The sequence below is a fragment of the Scylla paramamosain genome, chromosome 4, assembly GCF_035594125.1.
Source record: "Scylla paramamosain isolate STU-SP2022 chromosome 4, ASM3559412v1, whole genome shotgun sequence".
NCBI lineage: Eukaryota > Metazoa > Arthropoda > Malacostraca > Decapoda > Portunidae > Scylla > Scylla paramamosain.
The window spans coordinates 22,245,561-22,267,026 of record NC_087154.1 but is presented as its reverse complement, the minus strand read 5'-3'; the positions used below and the strand labels follow the sequence as shown (position 1 = coordinate 22,267,026).

Genomic DNA, 21,466 nt, shown 5'->3' with positions numbered 1-21,466 from the left:
ACGCACTACCGCCGCCCTTCTCCACTCTCCCACGGGCGGGACGCTGAAGGCCCTTGGCGGGAGAGAATGGTGATCTGCGAGAGCTGCTTTGTTACTGTGGTGCGTTGACTCACACCTGTGGTCACTGTGACACCTAAACGAAGATGTCTTTTTATGTGGAAATTGCTGAAATTGATCCCAAAACGACCATTACGAAGATATTTTTTAAGTATGCTTTCACTGACTCACTCTGACAATTTGCTGCTCCCGTTACTTAGGTGTCGTGTGTGTGTTTAGTATTTGTACAATATCTGTGGGGGAAATGTAATCACATATATATTTTTTATTTCTATTTTACGAGGAACGAAGAATCCCAAAGAAGAAGCCAACTTTTGAAACTTTACAACTTCGCTTACTCACGATTTCCTGATGTGTAGATTATGTAAGAGTTCCAGAAGGGTTAATTCACCTCAGCTTCACAAGTGTTTTGATGCAGTCCTCTCAAGGCAGTCTGTGTCATAAGACTGATGGAATAAATGATAACGCATTGATACTGAGTTTTACCAGTGATAGAAATTGAGCCGAGATGCTGCTTAGCTTTTGCAATAGTACTCTGCACAAAATAAGGATGAAAGTAACCGGTAGACCTATGATGAAAATGGGCAAGGGGTTAAGTTTATGGTGAGTAAAATTATATAAATAGCTGTAGAAGAGAACATGAGATGCAAAACTGCGCTCAATTTAAAGAGAATGAAGATACTTAAAGAAGGGGAGTTGCCTGGGTCAAGTAAATGAAAGGAGTGGAGAGACAAGAGAAATTATGCAGGAGAGAGAGAGAGAGAGAGAGAGAGAGAGAGAGAGAGAGAGAGAGAGAGAGAGAGAGAGAGAGAGAGAGAGAGAGAGAGAGAGGGAGCCGTCACGCACTGATGACCTGTGACCTTTGTGACCTGAGGTGACGGAGGGGGCGGCGCCTGGGTCATCCCCCCGGCACATCAGTCGCGTTAAACACCAATTACTGAAAAATGGCGGCGCCGCGGTAATGCCTACACGGACCCCTGGTGAGGAGGTCAGGTCAGTCGGGTCACGGAGTTAATAGTCTCACAAAAGGCTCGGGAAAAGCCGCCTTCCATCTGGACGGATTTGAGAACCTGACGAGAGCGAGACAAGATAAACACCTTCGCATGTATAAACAAACTTATTCTGTCTCGCTATTGTCCTCGCGTAGAAAAAGTAACAAAGGCTTGTATTCTGAAACACTTTGCTCTCTCACCAAGACTATTTGCCAAGGCCACAGAGATGATTATTCGGGATTTTCAAGAGTGTTTCTCCTGTTCATGGTTCGGGAATCTTCTTATTCCGTCAATAGAACCATAAAACCAGCCTTAAAAACCAATGGAACTTCAACTAGAGCCTTTTGAAAGTACAGTCGGGTTGCTGCGTAGAAGCGCTTCAGAATATGAATGGTGCAAAGAGTGATAAATGATGTTAATTGAAAGAAGTACAACTATTGCCAACATAATTGCCAACAAGGATACGTAACGAGGGAAGAGTGGAACAACATAATGAGAAGAATGGGCCGGTAAAAAGGAAGGAGAAGGAGCACGAATAAAGAAAAAGAAGGGCAGGAAGAATAGGAAAGAAAAAAAAAGTTGGAGGAAAAGGAGACTGAGAGGAGAAAAGAGGAACACAAAGAAGGAAGACAACATTGAAGGAGGTGAAAAGAGAAATAAGAAAGAAAAAAAAAGGAGAAAGGGAATCCATACGTAATTTTTTTCTTCTTTATCCTCGCTGGAACAATGACACCGGACTAAAAGAAGCACGGGAAGCGATGATAGAAGAAAGCAGACACAACGTAACCAACACTAACTAGCAAGACAAACCGTACTTGACAGAAATATAGAGACGAACTGGCCGATACAATACAATGCCACAAGAATCTCCCCTGAAAGCTGATAAAGGAGGAAATTTTAAAACTGCTAAAGATAATGAGAAGAGGGCGGGAGGGAGGGACCGAGGTGAGGAAGAGAAGCGAGAAGGAGGGAAGGGGAGGAGTCACAAACAGATCAGAATCCTCCCCAGGGGCCGCCACGGGGGTCTTTCCTTCGCCCCTCATCTCCATTTAGGGGAGGACAGGAGAGCAGCAAGGGTGGGGGGAACATAAAAGAGGAAATCAGGAAACGAAGGGAATAAATGCCTGTATACAGTGAATGAAGGTAGGTGAAATGGGGAAAAAAAGACGATTACAACAGAAAACAAAAGCAGGCTAATAAAAAAGAAGAAAAACATTGAAGAACTGACAGAAAAAAAAGTTGAAGAAAAAAGAGGAGTAATAGTAAAAGAAAGGCCAAATGAAGAATTAACACTAAAACTGAAAACAATCAAGATAAATCAAGAATAATAGTTAACGAAAAGACTTAATTGAAAAAAATAAAATAAAAAGAATAAGAAAGCAAGAATATTAAGAAAGAGAAATAAGAGAAAAATAGAAATGGAAGAAGGAATTGATAGGATTTCATGGTAAGACGAAGGGGGAAACAGAGGAAGACAGAAGGCAAGGGAAAGAGAGAGGAGTGGGAAAGGAAAGAGAGGGAGGGAAGAAGGGAGAAGAGAAACGAAGTAAAGTAAAGGAGAAAGAGAGATGGAAGGAAGGAAGGAGGAAGAGGAGGTGGAGGAGGAGGTGGAGGAGGAGGAGGAGGAGGAGAAGGGAGAATATCGGTCCCTCCAGGGTGGCGGTGAGGAGATTAATGTAAATGTTTCTTCTTGACACGAGCCGCGAGTCTTTGGGTCTAATCCCTCTCTTCATCTTCATCCTCCCCCCTCTCTCTCTCTCTCTCTCTCTCTCTCTCTCTCTCTCTCTCTCTCTCTCTCTCTCTCTCTCTCTCTCTCTCTCTCTCTCTCTCTCTCTCTCTCTCTCTCTCTCTCTCTCTCTCTCTCTCTCTCTCTCTCTCTCTCTCTCTCTCTCTCTCTCTCTCTCTCTCTCTCTCTCTCTCTCTCTCTCTCTCTCTCTCTCTCTCTCTCTCTCTCTCTCTCTCTCTCTCATCTATTGTCGAGAATTTTGCTTCTTATGTCTACTTTTTACGTTTAAGCTATGAGGTACTGGGAGAGAGAGAGAGAGAGAGAGAGAGAGAGAGAGAGAGAGAGAGAGAGAGAGAGAGAGAGAGAGAGAGAGAGAGAGAGAGATAATTAACAAAATCAATCACACAGGGAATTAGAAAGATGATAAACAGTGAGATTTACTTATTCGCGGCAAAGGATATGTAATTATGTCATTGCAAATATAACAAGTAGCAATAAAACGTAAAGAGAGAGAGAGAGAGAGAGAGAGAGAGAGAGAGAGAGAGAGAGAGAGAGAGAGAGAGAGAGAGAGAGAGAGATGTTATATACCTGTAATAACAATTCACCTTATAATTCACGACTTTTGACATAAAAAAAACAAAAAACATAACACAAACATTGACTCACCAAAAAAGTAACAATACAATAAAAAAATAAAAAGAAACATAAGGTAAAATAAATAAACATCATGCAGAAGAAATATAATTATGAAAGGGAGAAGCGACAGATAACTCCTAGAAGTAATGAATAAGGGTAATACATGATTCAACATTGTATTATCAGGGAAACAGTCTTCCTGAAACACCCTTCCTTGCTTGCTTCATGGCGAAAAGAAAGGTGTGTATAATAGAAGCTAAGTGTGGAGGAGGGAAAGAAGGAGAAGGAGGAGGAGGAGGAAAGACGAAAAATAAGACGAAAAGAGTAATTCAAAATATGACAAGAAGGACGAAAAAAAAAAAAAAGAAAGAGAGAAACAGTAGCAAGAGAACGAAGGGAAGGGGGAAAAAGGAGTAATGGGAGAAGGAAGAAAGATGTGAGAAAGAAAGCAAGAATAAGTAGAGAAGGAAGTGGATGGTAAGAAGGAAGGAGGATGAAGAAAAAAGAAGTGGAATAGAAAATATCAAGAGTCAGAAGCGAGAGAGAGAGAGAGAGAGAGAGAGAGAGAGAGAGAGAGAGAGAGAGAGAGAGAGAGAGAGAGAGAGAGAGAGAGAGAGAGAGAGAGAGAGAGAGAAAGAGAAGAAAAAGAAAGGAGAAGAGAAGGAAAAGGAGGAGGAAGAGGAGGAAGAAAAGAAGAGGAACAGAAAATATTGAGAGTAAAAGGAGAAAGAGGGAAAAAGAAGAGAAATGGAGACTTAAAGGAAGAAAAAGAAGAAAGAGGAAATAGAGAAAAAGAAGAAAAAAAGAAGAGGGATAGAGACGTAACAGAAAGAAGAAGAAAGACAAAGTACACAGATAAAGAAAGAAAAAAAGAAACAAGAGGAACAGAGACATAAGATAAAGAAGAAGAGGAACAGACAACAGCAACAATATCCTCCCTTGAAATAAGACACAAGACAAACACCAAGCTCGGCGTTCACCAGGAGAGAGGAAGCTAGGAAAGGGACGAACACATGCAGCAGCAACAGCAGGAGCCGGACACGAGTGGGCGGGCAATGGGTGGTGGAAGTGTGTGGGTCATGAGAGGAATAGTAAGTGCGGCATTCACAGGACAGCTCGGCACTCTACCTTGGCCTGCTGAGGGATCACGCTCGGAGGCTGAAACAAAAGACGGTGAGGAGAGATTACTCGCAGGAGGGGGTGGAGGAAGGGGGCACGCTGGCTTTTCGGGGTTAGCTTAGTGATGCAAGGGAGGTAGGGAGGGGAGGGAGGGAGGGAGGGAGGGGAGATTTAGGGATGAGGCGGATGGGGAAAGGGGTGAAAAAAGGAGAATTGTCACGGAGGGTAAAGCGGGGGAGGACAGAAGTTAGGAAGAATAGAGGAATGAGTGGGATAAATGAAGAGAGAATAAAATCGGTGAGGAAAAGAAGATATTAATAGGAGAATGCGTAGAATAAGTGAAAGGAAGAGAATAAAACACGTGAGGAAAGAACGAAGGAAAGTAGGGATATGAACAGGATGAAAGATGATAAAGTGATCGAAGAGAGCAAGGAAAAAAGTAGGAGAATATGAAGGTAAAATGAAAGGAAGGGAGAATGCTGTGGTGAAGGCAATAGGAAAGACGTAGGAATAACTGATAGGTTAAAGAAAAAAAGAAAACAAAGTAGGGAGGTCAGTGAGGAATAAGTAAGAGAATGAGTAAACAAAACGGCAGATAAAGAGGAAGAGGAAACGTGTGAATTTAAAGAGGAGGAGCAAGAGACAAGATTTAAATAGAGAACAATGGAAGAAGAAGGAAAAATATTCAAGGCAAATAAAGAGAGAAAAAGGAAGAGATGAGTGGATTTAAAAAGGAGAAAAAAACACATAAATGGATGAAATAAATGGAAAAAAAATGAATAAGAAGCTGGAAAATTGGCAGGAAAAACGAGACATAAGGAGGAAGAGGAGACGAGAGGATTTAACCAAAGAGGAGGCATAAAAATAGAGAGGAAACAACTGGAAGAAAGAAGAGGAAGAAATAGAAAAATTAATAGAAAAAAAGGAGAGAGAGAGAGAGAGAGAGAGAGAGAGAGAGAGAGAGAGAGAGAGAGAGAGAGAGAGAGAGAGAGAGAGAGAGGGAAGAGGAAGAAAAGTTGCGTGATTTTCAGTAAAACAAAATAAGAGAAAAAGAAAAAAAGGAAAAGCAGGATGAATAAGGCAGGGGCAGTGAGGGACAAGGGATGCATGCGGCTCCCACTCGTGGCCTCTCAGGGAACAATGGTCAGCTTTTTACTAGCAACACAAATCAAAGCAATGGAGGGTGTGTGTGTGTCAGCCATCCGCCCACCAACATTATGGCGTGCCACTCAGTTTACTCATTATCGCCACTCCATGTTACGCTGTCCCCAAACCGTGAGTTACCGCGGTCCCCTCTTTCCGTCAGGTCATTGGTTACTGGTCCCTCAGGTATTTGTTCTCGCGTCCTTAGGCACACCACACGCGTCGAACCTAACCAAATGAAGGCTCACAGATGCTGCCACGAATCACCCCTGCCCGTCCGTCCGCAGTCAGCCAGACCAGAGCAGTGTCGGTAGCTGGCTGTCCAACGTCAAGCCCCAACGCCACCACCACTACCACTACCACCGCTACATCGTCCTTCCCTCCAGTTTCGTCCATCTCACACTCTTCCACACCACTACCAGCCACTAACCCTCTCCCATCCACCTTTACTACAACTCCAATCATTTTATCCCTCCCACCTTTATTCTCATCTCTCCCACACCCGTCCATTTCCACCAGCACCACCAACACCGCTCAGTTCCTCCCCAAGCTCCACCTTTGTCACGGTCCACCACCACCACCACCACCACCACCACTCGCATCTTTCCCAGCTGCCTGTATGTCACATTGGCTCCCCAGTGTGCTCGTTCAAGTAGACGCATACCAATATATCGGAAATTAGTGAACATGCTGTGATGTGTCATGATAGGTGAAGTGTGGGTGAGGAGTGATGAGGGTAATAGCTGGGGACTGGACTGTGAAGGCCAGTCAGTAGCTTGGGTCGTCTGCTTGGGTTTGAGTGATTGTTAATATAATGGAACATAAAAGAAGAAATCGCAGCAGATATGTTGGCCCTTACGAGGCTGTTTGGGATAATTTGCACCGTCTAATCCAGAGTAAGGGATAAGGAATCGTAAAAGCAAATAATGAAGAAAAAAGGTGCAGGGAGGGTGATGAGGATGCCTTTTCATAACAGTAATGGATATATAGATGACCAGACGAAACAGCAGCGTAGTTAACTTAGAATGGCTTCAGTGAATGTATTAATTGATCTGTAAGTAAGTGGATGTTTATTTCCTGTCGAATTAATTTTCCCTTCCTTTTCTCCCTCCCCTCCCTCCTTCTTCCCTTCCTCCCTCCTCAGAAGCGCTCCCACCTAAGCAACCAGTTGCCATATTTGACTCTTGTCCTTCGTCCCTCCTCCCACACCCTCCTGCTGCCCGGAAACACTAATAAGCAGCTGCAAGCAACAGGGACATGATCAATACTGGACACCCGCAACGCCATGACTCTTGCAAGGGCGGCCCACGACTGGCTGAACATTGGCGACGCTGGGGAGTTCATACTGTTACTTTTCCATCACTAGAGGGAGAGAGAGAGAGAGAGAGAGAGAGAGAGAGAGAGAGAGAGAGAGAGAGAGAGAGAGAGAGAGAGAGAGAGAGAGAGAGAGAGAGAGAGAGAGAGAGAGAGAGAGAGAGAGAGAGAGAGAGAGAGAGAGAGAGAGAGAGAGAGAGAGAGAGAGAGAGAGAGAGATTAGTAATAAGATAATGAGTTGGGAAAGGAATCATAACACTAGTGAACTGCCTTGCTGTACCAATAATACAACTGTAAAATCTACCGCCTTCATTCTCATTCCGGGAAGTTATCTTGTGAAAAATAATGTTGCTTACTTCACTTGTATCATTTTTTTTTTTACAACTCACTGCTTTGTCCATCTTCCCTCAGAGTCATGGAATTTAATTAAGATGTACGAGGTTTTTGATTTGGCATAATTGTCAGTAAGTATTAATGAGGCGAAGTTAACTACTTATTAACCTCCACCTTTACTGTCTTTTGGATGTTCTTCAGACACGAGTAATGATATGAATCTTCTAAGTGAGCGGAGTAAATAGCCAGTGATTTGAGAGAAAATAGCAGTGTGGAAGTAAAACAGTGTGATCTGCCGCCGCTGCTAACCTGGTATTTCCGTGACTTTCCTTCACCTCACATTGGTCACTCCGTCTGTTCACCATCCGTCAGTCCCTCAGTCATACATTGAGTCTTGTCTTCCCTTCCTTCTTTCTTCTCTTTTTTCCCACATTCACTTTTTTTTTCTTTCCTCTACCTCCTCATTGACTCTCCTCTCTCCCCTGCCTTCTCTGTTCCACCTCCCTCCCTTGTTTCTTTCCGTTTCTGCTCCCTCACTCTGTCCCCCTCATACCATCCCCCATCGCCCTGACGCTCCTCACACACACACACACACACACACACACACACACACACACACACACACACACACACACACACACACACACACACACAAGGGGCTCCTGAGATAATCTCCCTCGTCATGACAAACATGTAATTTTTCCCCACACTCCTATCCAGACAGGCATCGTGTGTGTGTGTGTGTGTGTGTGTGTGTGTGTGTGTCTCTCTCTCTCTCTCTCTCTCTCTCTCTCTCTCTCTCTCTCTCTCTCTCTCTCTCTCTCTCTCTCTCTCTCTCTCTCTCTCTCTCTCTCTCTCTCTCTCTCTCTCTATATATATATATATATATATATATATATATATATATATATATAGACACAATCGTTATCAATTAAGACAAACTTACTTTCATACCATGATAATAAAAGTTGATAAACAACAAAAGAAAAAAAGAGGAAAAAAGAAATCAAAACACGAACACTAACAAGGAAAACGCGAGGAAAAAAGTTTTGCTTCATCTTTTCAGATTTTACGATCGTTTCTTCAACATCTGCAGGTGATCGAGTCTGCCATCACGAAACACCGGGAGTCGTAGGGGGGAGGAGGAGGAGGAGGAGGAGGAGAAGGAGGAGGAGGAGGAGGAGGAGGAGGAGGAGGAGGAAAAGGGGGAGGAGGAGGGAACGGGGAGGGCACAGGAGAACAGACATGGCGGTGGGGAGGATAACAGACATCAGAGCTAATAACGGTGGTGGGGAGAAGGGGGGAGGCGGAAAGGCGTGTTGGAGGGAGGGAGGGAGGGAGGGAGGGAGGGAGGGAGGGAGGGAGGGAGGGAGGTAGAAAGATACGAAGGAGGGAAGGGAGAGGAGGATGTTGATGGGAACGAGAGAGGGGTGAGTGCAGGAGGGAAGTGAAGGAGACGGTAATGGGTGATGGGGAGAAGGGAGGACCGGGGACTGCATGGGAGGAGAGGTCTGCCCTACTTCGCGTCCCCTCCCGCTGTTCCAGATGAGTGGCTTTTGTTTTTACTGAGAGATGATGATTTTTTTTCTCCCTTCTTTTTTTTTTCAAGGCATCGGTAGGAACTAATGAAACGCTCCTGCAGGGATCTACTGGAGGAGGCGTGAAAGTGTGGTGTGTGTGTGTGTGTGTGTGTGTGTGTGTGTGTGTGTGTGTGTGTGTGTGTGTGTGTGTGTGTAATCTATTTATTTATTTACTCATTTTCCTCGTTTCGGGTTCTCGTGTTCCTTCATCAACGGGAGATATTTCCTAAATTCAACATCTGTTTCTACACGTGATATAAAGCATTGACGAACATCGTAACACGTGCTATGAAGAATTAGAATTAGGATTACATTGAAATGGCTCAACAAATATTTTATCTTTACATTTTTCAACACATTCACAAGTGTATCATTAGTGTCAGTACAGGCCAATTACCCATCATTAGGGCAATGATTATCTTACTTGTTTATACTTTTATGCACTGGGTATATCATTATCATGAGCCCCTGAAACACATGCAATGCCATCTAGCACAGAAAATATTAATGACGACTTTTACAATGAAGACTTAGGATAAAAGAACACAAAGGAGTACGAAGGATAGACAAAGAGAGGTTAATGGCCCTCAAGAGGCTGCTTGTGATAAGCCACACAGTCTGATCCAGAGCAAGATACGGCCGAAGGGACACACGCCAGACGAGGAAGACTCGAGTAACTTTTTCGAGGCGGTAGTTTGGTATGCGAGGCCGAGACCGTTTCGCTAGTCAGAGGCAGCTCATCAGCAGTAATTTGGAGCGCAGGATTGAGAGTCAGTCCGTGTGCAATGTAACAAGAATTGTGTGCCGGGCCGCCAGGGTGGGGTGAGCGTCCTAGTAAGCGGCACCGCGTATTTGTTGATGTTTAATATTCATAGTGTTTTGCCTCATCCTGGGCGAGTGGTGAAGGTGCTGGTTGGTGTGGCCATTCCACAAGTCCAGTTACAGTAAGTGAAAGTAAAGTGAGGAGTTTGGTTTATTGCCTCGTCTGTATTACCAAGTTGATATGCATCACACGTGTAGGAAAAGATAATCCATTTAAATTCATCCCCATATACGTATTATAAAAAAAGTGAGGTGAATCCATTTAGTAGTGGCCGAAGAAATTAGGGGCATGTTTGTTATACACTGCAACCCACTGCCTGAGAGACTTCCATAGTGAACCACAACGCAAACCAAACGTTTTGTGCACGATGGAGCTTATGCGCACGAGTCTCTTGACCTTGCTAGTGAAACTTTCAGGGAAAACATCCCTGAACGTTGAAAATAATGGAATGATGAATTAATATATAAGATACAGTGTGTGTGTGTGTGTGTGTGTGTGTGTGTGTGTGTGTGTGTGTGTGTGTGTGTGTGTGTGTGTGTGTGTGTATGTGTGTGTGTTTGTATTTGTGTGTGTGTATGTGTGTGTGTGTGTGTGTGTGTGTGTGTGTGTGTGTGTGTGTGTGTGTGTGTGTGTGTGTGTGTGTGTACACATACACACATACACAAGAATATATACCATGTATATGTATTTATGTCGTAAATCATGGAGTCTATTAGTGGCAGAATCATGAGACATTTGGCCATGCAAACAAGCCTTTGTTGGTATTACCTTCAGGAACAGATTTATGCTAAATGCATCAAGCGTGAATGAGCTGCTGTCAGGTGTGTCCTTTTGGCGTGTTCAAGTTACGATGTAACTTAGAGAGCGTAAAGGTAAAAATGCAATGAATGTTGATAACAGATGTAATATTGGCAGAAGTAATAACAGGGTCTAGCACAGAGGGCTGGCCCGGCCTCTCCTCCCCCACCAATATCCACTAACTTTGCCCTGTGTAATTATATCCCGGCGCCAAAATACTACTTTGTAAATAAGGAAATGTATTGGTTTTATTTCTTGAGTTTATGTTGTTCACTACTGTAAGAATATTTATTGTATTTCTGAGGAGAGTGGTGTGTCTTTGTTTGGATACTGGTGGCGGTGGTGGTGGTGGTGGTGGTAGCAGTGTTAGTGGTGGTGCAGTATTACCAAGCAGAACATTCTTCTTGCCATGATAACTGCTACCAGGACTCCACCACCGCCATCACCGCCGTGGAATGGGACAGATGTGTACAGGGACAAGTAGCAGCAAGTGTGTGGACAACCAGCATGAGGTGATGGGGCGCAAATAACCACTGCACTGGTATATTTGCATTTACTTGCACCAACCCTGGACTCCACCTTATGTTTATGTTTCCACAGTTACTCGTATTTCTTTTTTCTTCCAAGTATCGTACGTACATTTATTCTAAAAACTTCAGCTTCTCTCGGAAAGACTACTCAGCAATGCACAGATTTACCTGCATAATTCATTGATTGATGGTGGAGTATTTCAGTCATGAATTTCACTCGTTGAGATGTTACCTGCTCGATCACGTGACATCAGCGACATTAATGACCTCATTAGTGTGCAAGGCGCTGCCAGGACGCCCAGCAACAGGTCTGCTGCATACCAAGGCCTTTGTGGCTCGTTTTAAATGTGGGAGTTTGGTTTTCGTTACTTATTGTGTTCACTGCTTATCTCCGCTGAGCTTTCCCCATTCACGGCCCTCTTGTCCTTCTCCACGTCCTCCTTTCCTCTCACCCTCCCTCGCATCCCACTCCCCTCATGCGCTTCCTCGCCCTATAATGACCACAGTGAGGTGTCGCCGCCCATTATGAGCGACGCCTCCACAGACAAGGGACGGGCGACACAAAAGCGTGAGAACCGCGTCCACTCTTGACGGCATGACGAGAGCAAGTACAAAGTTAACATGGTTTTCTTTGTATACTTTTGCAGCCGCTTCCCTTTTTCTCCTCTTCGTCTTTGTTTTTATGTTCCCTTCCCTCGTGTAACTGTCGTTCGTTTATGAGACTTTGTACTCGTATTTCAGCTTATCGGACCGTTTCCTGTATCTCTATTTTCGTTGACTATTATTCTTTTCCGTGCTGTTTCGCCCAAAGTTTGAAATGGTTTTTGTCTCTGAAGTGTCTGTTATTATTGATGTTCACCTTTCGTATCCATTCTTGGCTTCTTTCTCTGCACTTGTTTTTTCATTTTATATTTTTCGTGGTGGGTGAATCTTGTACCGCGTCAGTCTCTCCCTTCACGTCCAGTTGTCTCAGCATCTCGTCCCTGTCTGTGCGAGTCTGTTGTATCATCGTCCTCGTCTGTTATTCTCCTTTTTATTTATGCTTTCCCCTCCGGTGCCTCTTATGCATTCACGTAGGTGTAAGAGTGTATATATGTGTTTTTGTCTGTGTCTGTCTGTCTCTCTCTCTCTCTCTCTCTCTCTCTCTCTCTCTCTCTCTCTCTCTCTCTCTCTCTCTCTCTCTCTCTCTCCATCTGTGAAAATTAGATGACTACAAGGTAAAAGAGATCTGCCTGCTTGTGTGTGTGTGTGTGTGTGTGTGTGTGTGTGTGTGTGTGTGTGTGTGTGTGTGTGTGTGTGTGTGTGTGTGTGTGGAGGGCTAATTCCGGGACGTGCGGCAGACATCTCACATTACTTATTGGCTGTGTGATTGTGTTCCCGCTGGGAGGGTTTGGCGTCTGCTAATTTGACGACTGATGGGACGCTGTTTGTTATCCTGCATTCTTTAGGGAACGAGGTGAAAGGCTGGAAGGGGAAAGAAAGAGGTAATAGTGGGTTTCTAAGTAGGGAAAGAGAGGAAAGAAGGGGAGAGGACAGGAGACTAACAAGGAAGAAGGAAAGAGGTGAAGTTAAGTTTCCAAACAGGGAAAGAGAGGAAAGGAGTGGAGAGGTGGAAGGTGAGCTTACAGGGGGAAGAGGAGGGAAAGAGGTAAAAGTAGGGAAAGAGAGGAAAGGAAAGGATAGGACAGAAGAGGAGCAACAAGGAGGAGAGGAAAGAGAGAGGTAAAGGAAGGGAAGAGAGGAAAAAGAGAAAAGGAAAGGACTCTAAAGACAGGAGGAAAAGGAAGGACATGAGTTGTGAGAGAGTGAAGGGAAGGGAAGGTGGAAGGAAGAGTGAGCGTGAAGGAATGAAGGAAGAGACCTCATTGTGAAAGATGCGAGACCAAGATGTGATGAGGAACAATAGTAAATGCCACAATAAAAAGGCGTCGACTAGAGAGAGGAGGAAAATTGCAAGAAGACAGTGAGAGGAAGACAAGATATGTATTGATTGTGTTTTGATCGGCTGTGTGAGTCTCAGGTGAAGAGAATTAAGATTAGCCGAGATATAAACTTCGCAGATAAACGGCACTTAAAGAGAGATATCAAAAGAGAGAAGTCGAAAGATAAACGTAACAGATAAAGAGAAGGCAACGGAAAGGCGCAGGAAATATAAAGGAGAAAAGATGAAGGAAGAGAAGGTAACAAGAGATTGAACAGCAGGAGGAGGTAGAATTAGGGAGCTAGGGAGCCATAGGGAGGGAGAGGTGGTGAAGGAGACGTGGGGAGAGAGAGGTGAGAGGCGGGGAGGGGAGGGAAGGAGGGACAAGGGTGGTGGTGGTTGACAGTCGCCGCTTGTCAACAGTTCGGTGCGTTTGAAGGAGTGTCGCCTTTGTCGCCGCACAATAGAGTTGTCTTTGGGTTCTGAATGGTCAAGCCGCCAGCCGCTCGGGGATTATGCTTTCCATTCTGGCCGTGTCCCGCCGCCGCATCTGGGCCGCCACGTCGCGCACCCCAGCCTGCCTCCCCCGCCCGTTTGTACTGTCGCTCTTTGTGTAATATTTTTGCTGAATGTAACGCCGCTTTTAAAAGACCGCGCCTTTGCTGGGAAGTGAAATATTGAGGAAGAATTGCTAGTATATTTAATCCAGTATCCGGGTAGAAAAGTAACCGAATAGGGGTAATATTCTTACAGAAATGGTCCTGTTGTACTGATTGCATGATGTAGTGACCGTGTTTGCATGATGTAGTGACCGTGTTTATATTGCATGGCTTAGCTTGTTCATCTTTATCGTATGTCCTTTATCGACTTAGAGGAAGAAGGAAGGAAGGAAGAAATGGCGGGAGGGGTGTGTGGTGCGCGAGGAGGGACGGAAGTAACATTAATCATGGCGGGATGGATTACTCCTCACGACGACACACTCACTCTCTCTCTCTAGACCGCTGATGATAAATTGTCCTGAAGGGGAAACCGCCATGAGAAGCAGTGACTACGTGTGTGTGTGTGTGTGTGTGTGTGTGTGTGTGTGTGTGTGTGTGTGTGTGTGTGTGTGTGTGTGTGTGTGTGTGTGTGTGTGCCGCCTGACTCCCTCCTCCTCCTCCTCCTCCTCCTCCTGCTTGTGCTCTTCATTTCCCTCCTTTTCTCCAAGCCGTCCACCTCCTACTTCTCTTTCTCCTCCTCCTCCTCCTGTCGTTTTTCTCCTTCTTCTCCTCCTCCTCATCATAATCATCACCGTCGTTACTTTCTTCGTTATTTATTCTCGTTCTTGTTCTTCTTTGTCTTTTCTTCTTATTCAACTCCTCCTCCTTCTCCTCCTCCTCCTCCTCCAGTCGTAGTTATTAATTTCTGCGGCATTTTTTTCCATAACCGTCAACAGCAGCAGGAGCAAAAACCATCATCACATCATCAAATCAATAAGAACCACCACCACGGGTAACAATTAAGTGAAGCATCCTCTAACAGCGCGTCTCATAAATCATCGCAGCAAGGAAGAAAAAAAAAATGAAGATAGAATAGAAAAATAGAAAGAAAAAACTGTATTCTTGAGTTACCCACGAGATGACTTAACGATAACAGGAAAGTAGGAAGAAGAAATTAATTATTGAGTTTTGTATGAGACTATTTAACGATAATATATAAAAAAAAGTAGGATAAAAAAAAAATATATATATAAAACACGTATTCTTTACTTAGCCACAACACGACTTAACGTTTACGAAGTGCGATGCGGAAACGATAACCAGCTAGTCAGCCAATCAGCGAGCCAGGACGTGTTGTAGTTGACTGACACACTGACACGTTCACAACACGTCCTGCGCGACCACTAATGCACGGCGCGGCGATAACAAACAGCGAGATTACAGTTAATCGCTCTTCCCTCAAGGCCGGATGGTAATAATGCTACTTCCTTATGTCCGCCTTGCTCCCGTGACGGCTGGTGGTGGTGGTGGTGGTGGTGGGCCGTTCTTTCCCCTCCCTTTCCTTCCCTTCCCTTCTCTTCTATTCCCTTAACTTCCCTTCCTGTGTGATTTTCACTCTTTTGTATACACACACACACACACACACACACACACACACACACACACACACACACACACACACACACACACACACACGCAACGAGAGAGAGAGAGAGAGAGAGAGAGAGAGAGAGAGAGAGAGAGAGAGAGAGAGAGAGAGAGAAAGAGAGAGAGAGAGATGCTTGCAAGACACACATAAATGCAACACACACACACACACACACACACACACACACACACACACACACACACACACACACACACACACACACACACACACACACACCACCACCACCAGCACCACCACCACCACCACCACCACCACCACCACCACCACCAGTACTAAAAACCAAAACACATCACATCACCAACACACACAAAAAAAAAAGAAAACCCCTAAGAGAGAGAGAGAGAGAGAGAGAGAGAGAGAGAGAGAGAGAGAGAGAGAGAGAGAGAGAGAGAGAGAAAAAAACACTCCATGAAAGCGAGAAGCATTGATAATTCATCTGGACGGTGCTGGAAAGGATAAAAACACCCTCCTCCTCCTCCTCCTCCTCCTCCTGTAGCTATCTGCGGCAGGGCTCAAGGTGGCGGTCTTATTGGCATTATCCCTATTATGTTCGCTTGTATTCCCTTATTTCACACCACGGCCGACACAAAGAACAGCTGGGGAGGCGGCAGAGGGGGGAGGGGCGGTGGAAGGGAGGGGTATTGGGGGATGAGGGGGTGAAGGTGAAAGAGGAGGAGGAGGAGGAGGTGGTGGAGGTGGTGGTGTTGGAAAGGAGAAGGAGGGAACATATGAGTGAAGGAGGAATTTAATGCGTGTTTAGAAAGAGAGAGAGAGAGAGAGAGAGAGAGAGAGAGAGAGAGAGAGAGAGAGAGAGAGAGAGAGAGACAGACACACAGACAGACAGAATTTCCTACTCAGCCACTCAGCCAGCCACACACACACACACACACACACACACACACACACACACACACACACACACACACACACACACACACACACACACACACACACACACACACACACACACACACACACATACACACAGACAGACCGAGACAGATATACAAATTAAACAGATACAGTTGAATGATGAAATTACAAAGTGAAGGGGGAACCAAAATAGAAAAAAAGGGGTGATGAAAGTGACCCGCGGAGACGATCGGAGGAGGGAGAGGGAAGGACAGTAGCGGAATTAGAGGACGAAGAGAGATGGAAGGATTGATTGGGAGGGGAGTGAGTGACAGAATGGGAGAATAATTGTCAAAACGGTGATCAAAGAGAAGAGAGTGGAAGGGTTTGAAAAGAAGAAGAAAGAGAAGGAGTAAGAGAGAGAAATAGAGAGAGAGAGAGAGAGAGAGAGAGAGAGAGAGAGAGAGAGAGAGAGAGAGAGAGAGAGAGAGAGTTGTAAGTGGTAATGACAGTAAAAAGAGCAATAAGAATGATGGAGACAGCAATACAAAGAAAATTAAGAAAAGGAAGAAAACAAGAAGAATCAGAGAGAGAGAGAGAGAGAGAGAGAGAGAGAGAGAGAGAGAGAGAGAGAGAGAGAGAGAGAGAGAGAGGACCAATGAAGGGTGGCGGGAGTAAGGAGGAGGAGGAGGAGGAGGAGGAGGAGGAGTTGGAGGGAGGGGCGCAGCAAGGAAGGGAACAGAAGGTATATCTGCGTGACTCTGATTTATGGTTCATCCAGGTCTATAAAATTTCATGGCGTCACGGACAGACAGACGCAGACGAGGAGTACTATAACCACCACCACCACCACCACCACTACTATACACCAGCTGCGCCGCGTCTTTTGTCGTCTTGTTGGTTGGCTCAGAAAAAAAATAAAAGAAAGAAAAATAAAAAAAACAGACTCTTAACCATGAAAATAAATGCTAGTGATTCTAAAAAAGTAAATATAATTAACATTTTTCCTTTATTTTCGTGTTTTTTCTTGTTTCTCATTGCGCCAACACACGTCATTCTTTTTTTCCAGGTGGGGGTTCATCTTTCTTGCTCCTTCCAAGGTTTATCTTTCTTGCGCTGGTGTTTTGTCCGTATGATTAAATCGCCGTCCGCCGCCACGCACGTCAGTCTGGGTGAGAGTAAGTAACCCGCGCACGTTCCTGATCCCGAGATTTTCCCGCCACCCCAACACAAACACGGCTTAACCCTGGCTAATCCCTAAATAGCTCACCACGCCACACAAACATTGCCCCGCTCTCCTCCCTCCATCACCATTACTACTGTCATCACCACTACCATCATCACCACCACCAATACCAACCACCACCATCATCACCACTACCCTTTGACCACCTTCATCATCACCACCACCGCCACCACCAGCTGCTTGGGTATGCCACAAAGTAAAATGGCGGAAAATTTTATTAGTCTGCTCTCAGTTGTTGTGGCCGAGCGTGACATTATCGACCAGACTCATTGGTGTGGCGAGGGGCGGTGGCGGGGTGACGGGGTGAATGGGCTGGGAGAGAGGGAGAGGGGTGAGTGAAAGGGGAGGGTAGGGTGGTGGTAGTGTGAAGAGAGAGTGTGTGTGTGTGTGTGTGTGTGTGTGTGTGTGTGATGGAGATGGTGGTTGTGGGTGTGGAGGCATGTGGTAGGATGAGAGAGGTAGCTGTAAAGTGTGAAGTGTGTGTGTGTGTATGGTGAGAGAGGATGGTGGTGGTGATGAAGGAGGCAGCGAATGACTTGACTTGGCAACTGGTCTTGAATATGCACATTATTATAATTAGTGATCATATCTATCCCTCGTAAAAATGTTAAACTGCGGAGTAAAAACCATAACACTCGAAGAAACCCTCCCGCTGAGTCGTCATAATAGAAAACGAAGTCATGAAGCGCAGTGGTCGTATCAACACACACAGAAGCAGCCCAGATCACCGCCTCCCTCCCTCCCTGTTCCTCGCCGCGCCTCCAGCAGCAGCACGGTAGCGGGTCGAGGGGCGCCCCGCAGGTGTTAACAAGCCTCCCGCTGCCCCCACACGACTAACCGTTTACTCTCGCCCCTCAGCTCTCCCCAGGGGTCGCATTTCTGCCCCAAGGCCCTCAGTTGCACCTCAGGGACATTATAGTCTTGTTTGGAGGGTGCTGTGCTTTACCAAGACTGCGGAGTGGTGATGGTGCGTGTGTTGGTGACGACACAGAATGTAGGCTAGGAGAGTGGTGCTAAAAGAGTCTCTATGCATAAGTGTGTCTGTGACGGTGTTGCTGTTGATATTCTTGCTGTTGCTGTTACAGAATATATGCAGTATATACTTATACTGCATGTGCTCATTTTTACAGGCGTAGAGAGAGAGAGAGAGAGAGAGAGAGAGAGAGAGAGAGAGAGAGAGAGAGAGAGAGAGAGAGAGAGTCAAGGATGAATGTGAACGGTTCGGATGTTAGAGAGAGAAAAAAAAAGTCTCCTCGCTGGCAGGAGTGCGAGGCCAAGTGATGCAGCTGAGCGGAAGCAGTAATAGCACACCATTTTCTCCCGGCGGGACACGCACGGCTCCGGGCGCGGCGCTCAGCCTCACAAAGGACAACCCTTCCGAGGGCTGGCAGCCGCCGGCAGGACTCCCCGGCCCGCCGCACAATGCTAACAAGGGCCCCCCGCCGACCCTAACAGAACCTCCACAAAGCGCGCCCGTGCCCACAATACCCGTGCATGAATATTCGGATGGGGTATTTGGGGAATTTGGGGCATTGAGTCTGAAGGGCTTTTCAAAACACCTCATGAGTAAGGAATGTTGTCTCTCAGGCCCCAGGGATTAAAGAGCGACCCTTCTCTGTCAAATACTGTCTTGCTGTATATTCCTCTCTCCAATTGTATACAAATCTGTATCGTTTCCCTATTCGTGGTGAGGACGCGTTCACTGCAGTGGTCGGTCTTCTCTGAGTGGCAGGACGACTAGTTGTGTTCTCTGTCTCTGATTAGTCAAGGATTCGAACCCTCGCAGTCAAAACATTTTCACGTACATCACGTACGTTCCTGATACTTCCCTTCTGGCGACTTTCAAGTTAAGAGTCAGTCCTCTCCAGCAGGTGGGACTGAAGGAAGAGTGAGTCACATTTTCTCTTAAAGCATTTTATTTAGCTTTTACTCTCCACCTCTGTGCCTGGAAGCCTCCACCTGCGTCCCACCTCTCCTGATCGCTCCGCACTGCTTGGTGGAGCATGTGTCTGTTAAAAAAAAATTGTGGCGCCTCGTGCAGCCCACCTCCATCACCTGTATTTTTTTGCCTTGCCGTGACGATAACTGCTGCGTGGCGTGTTTGTTACTCCCGTCTTGTTTTCCTTGGCAAACACTCGAGGAGACATAATTATTTGCCGCCAGTGATACCATGTTAGCCTACCTATTTGTTCCTGTCTGGACGCGACACTAATGCCGGAGAGGCTTTTAGCATTGCTCATGTGATGTGATGGTGATGGGGCGCGGTTGTGGCTGCCCCGGGGTAAGGGGCGAGCTGCTCTTCTTTTCTGTAATGAGGACGTGCTTCCAGGGGCCTATCTTTTCTCTTCCTTTCTCTGGTTAGTGTCCGTCTTGAAAGAGCAGCCTACCTAACCGCCTTAACAACGGGGCGGGGAGGTGTTTGTAGTTAGCAATTGATTTTTGGTTCTGACCTGTCGCTGTTGAGGGATGAAGGCGTCTGACGTCTCATCTAGTATTCATGGGCCGATGGACGTTAGAGGGGGAAGGCTCATTGCCAAACTGGCAGGAGACTCACTTCAGCAGCAAGGGAACTTTGTTGGAGCTGTGGCATGTTTCTCTATCCATTACACAAGATTTATGCGATCGTGTGGTGTGAGTGTGTGGGAGACAGGCGTGGGCCAACACTGCAGTAACAAGGGACCTTTGTGAAGAGAACCTCCTCCCTCACCTTTACACATTTCCCAATTTCACACTCCTCCCACAGGTAAGAGGAACCGTCCTCCCGCGGCCTCTGCTTGCCCCCTCCGAAGGTAAAATTTATGCCTCTCGCCCGAGTTCCCGCAGCCTGCGTGGAGAACCCCTGTCCTCCCCTCCATCCCGCCAGCCACTCACCTCGAGCACCCTCAAGTGTTTACTCAACACACCTCGCCAGTTCACAGCTGACAGGCCTGACACACCTTCCAAAGAAGTTAAGAGCAAGACTTGTGTGGGATCGCAGCGAAAAGATCAGCGACGCGTCACCTTGAGGGAAGCCACTTGTCCGCCTCGATCACTACGACCTGCCCCTCCTGGCGGGGATGAGGCCGTAGGGATGTTTTTATCTTCTTTATCATTGCAGATGGTTATGCATGACAGAGAGAGAGAGAGAGAGAGAGAGAGAGAGAGAGAGAGAGAGAGAGAGAGAGAGAGAGAGAGAGAGAATATTATTTAAGAATTGTTCCTGTTCAATATTGTTCTATTCCTTTTTTCTAATCTCTCTCCTTCCCTTTCTCCATTTTCTCTCTCTCTCTCTCTCTCTCTCTCTCTCTCTCTCTCTCTCTCTCTCTCTCTCTCTCTCTCTCTCTCTCTCTCTCTCTCTCTCTCTCTCTCTCTCTCTCTCTCTCTCTCTCTCTCTCTCTCTCCTCGTCCGCCTGAAAGCAGCATTGGTCACGGAGGCTGGTCTTCTCATAACATTCAGAGGACGCGGTGCTCAGTAAGGATGGGGAGTGTCCGGCCCTTTCATCCTCTCCCCGGAGACTCGTTTGGACCTCGCTGTGCTGCCCGTGGAGGAATCTCATCCGTCTTGCATATGTGTTATGAGAAAACCAGGAAAAATGGTTGTTTATAGTACAGCGAAGACAGAATCTCGTTATCTATCGTGCTGAGTGTAGTCGCAGTAGCGTTGTGTGCAAGAGTTCAAAGTTCCACGTATCAGTTTCAAAGTTGTATCAATGAGTATGGTTCCTGCCTCCGTGGTGACCTTTCAGCCGCCCACAAAACCCTTTCATGCATTACTAAAGCACCTGGAACAACGTGCCTTTAGGTGGGTGTTTACCTGTAATCATGGGGGACGGAGGGAGGGAGGGAGGGAGGGAGAAAGGAGGGACGGGGGATCAGGGGATAAGTAAAGGAGGAAGGCTGTGTGTGTGTGTGTGTGTGTGTGTGTGTGTGTGTGTGTGTATGCAGTCTGAGTAGGAAGAAACGTTGGGATCAGAATGGCAGGAGAAACCAACTATTAAATTCGCCAAGTTCTCACAAAACGAAGGAAGGAATGATGAAAGGAGAAGCAGTGCGAATGGTAATGGCGTGTGACGAAAGGATGCACGAAGGAGAGGAGAGGAGTGAAGGAAGGGGAGGACGTGGAGAGTTAAGAGGGAAATGAACAAAAAAGTAGGGCACAGGTGGCGTCGCTGCGGTTTAGTTTGATTGGTTGCAGTAATCAGGTACACGTGGAGCGGCTTGTCTGTCTGATCGGGTCACGCCAGCCCGGTGACACGTGGGGGCAGTGAC

At 46.2% G+C, this 21,466-nt stretch overlaps 1 protein-coding gene across 7 annotated transcripts in view; it reads right to left on the bottom strand.

The window, feature by feature from the left end:
* LOC135099863 (transcription factor Sp9-like) overlaps positions 1-21,466 on the bottom strand; it is a 136,803-nt gene that overhangs the window by 98,506 nt on the left and 16,831 nt on the right. For 5 of the 7 annotated variants that reach the window (XM_064002472.1, XM_064002476.1, XM_064002479.1 and 2 more), the window contains exon 2: positions 4,540-4,569. The exons of the other annotated variants lie outside the window; for them this stretch is intronic. In XM_064002472.1, the coding sequence (XP_063858542.1) occupies positions 4,540-4,569 (30 nt within the window). The remainder of the gene's footprint in view (positions 1-4,539; positions 4,570-21,466) is intronic. 7 annotated transcript variants of the gene reach the window in all.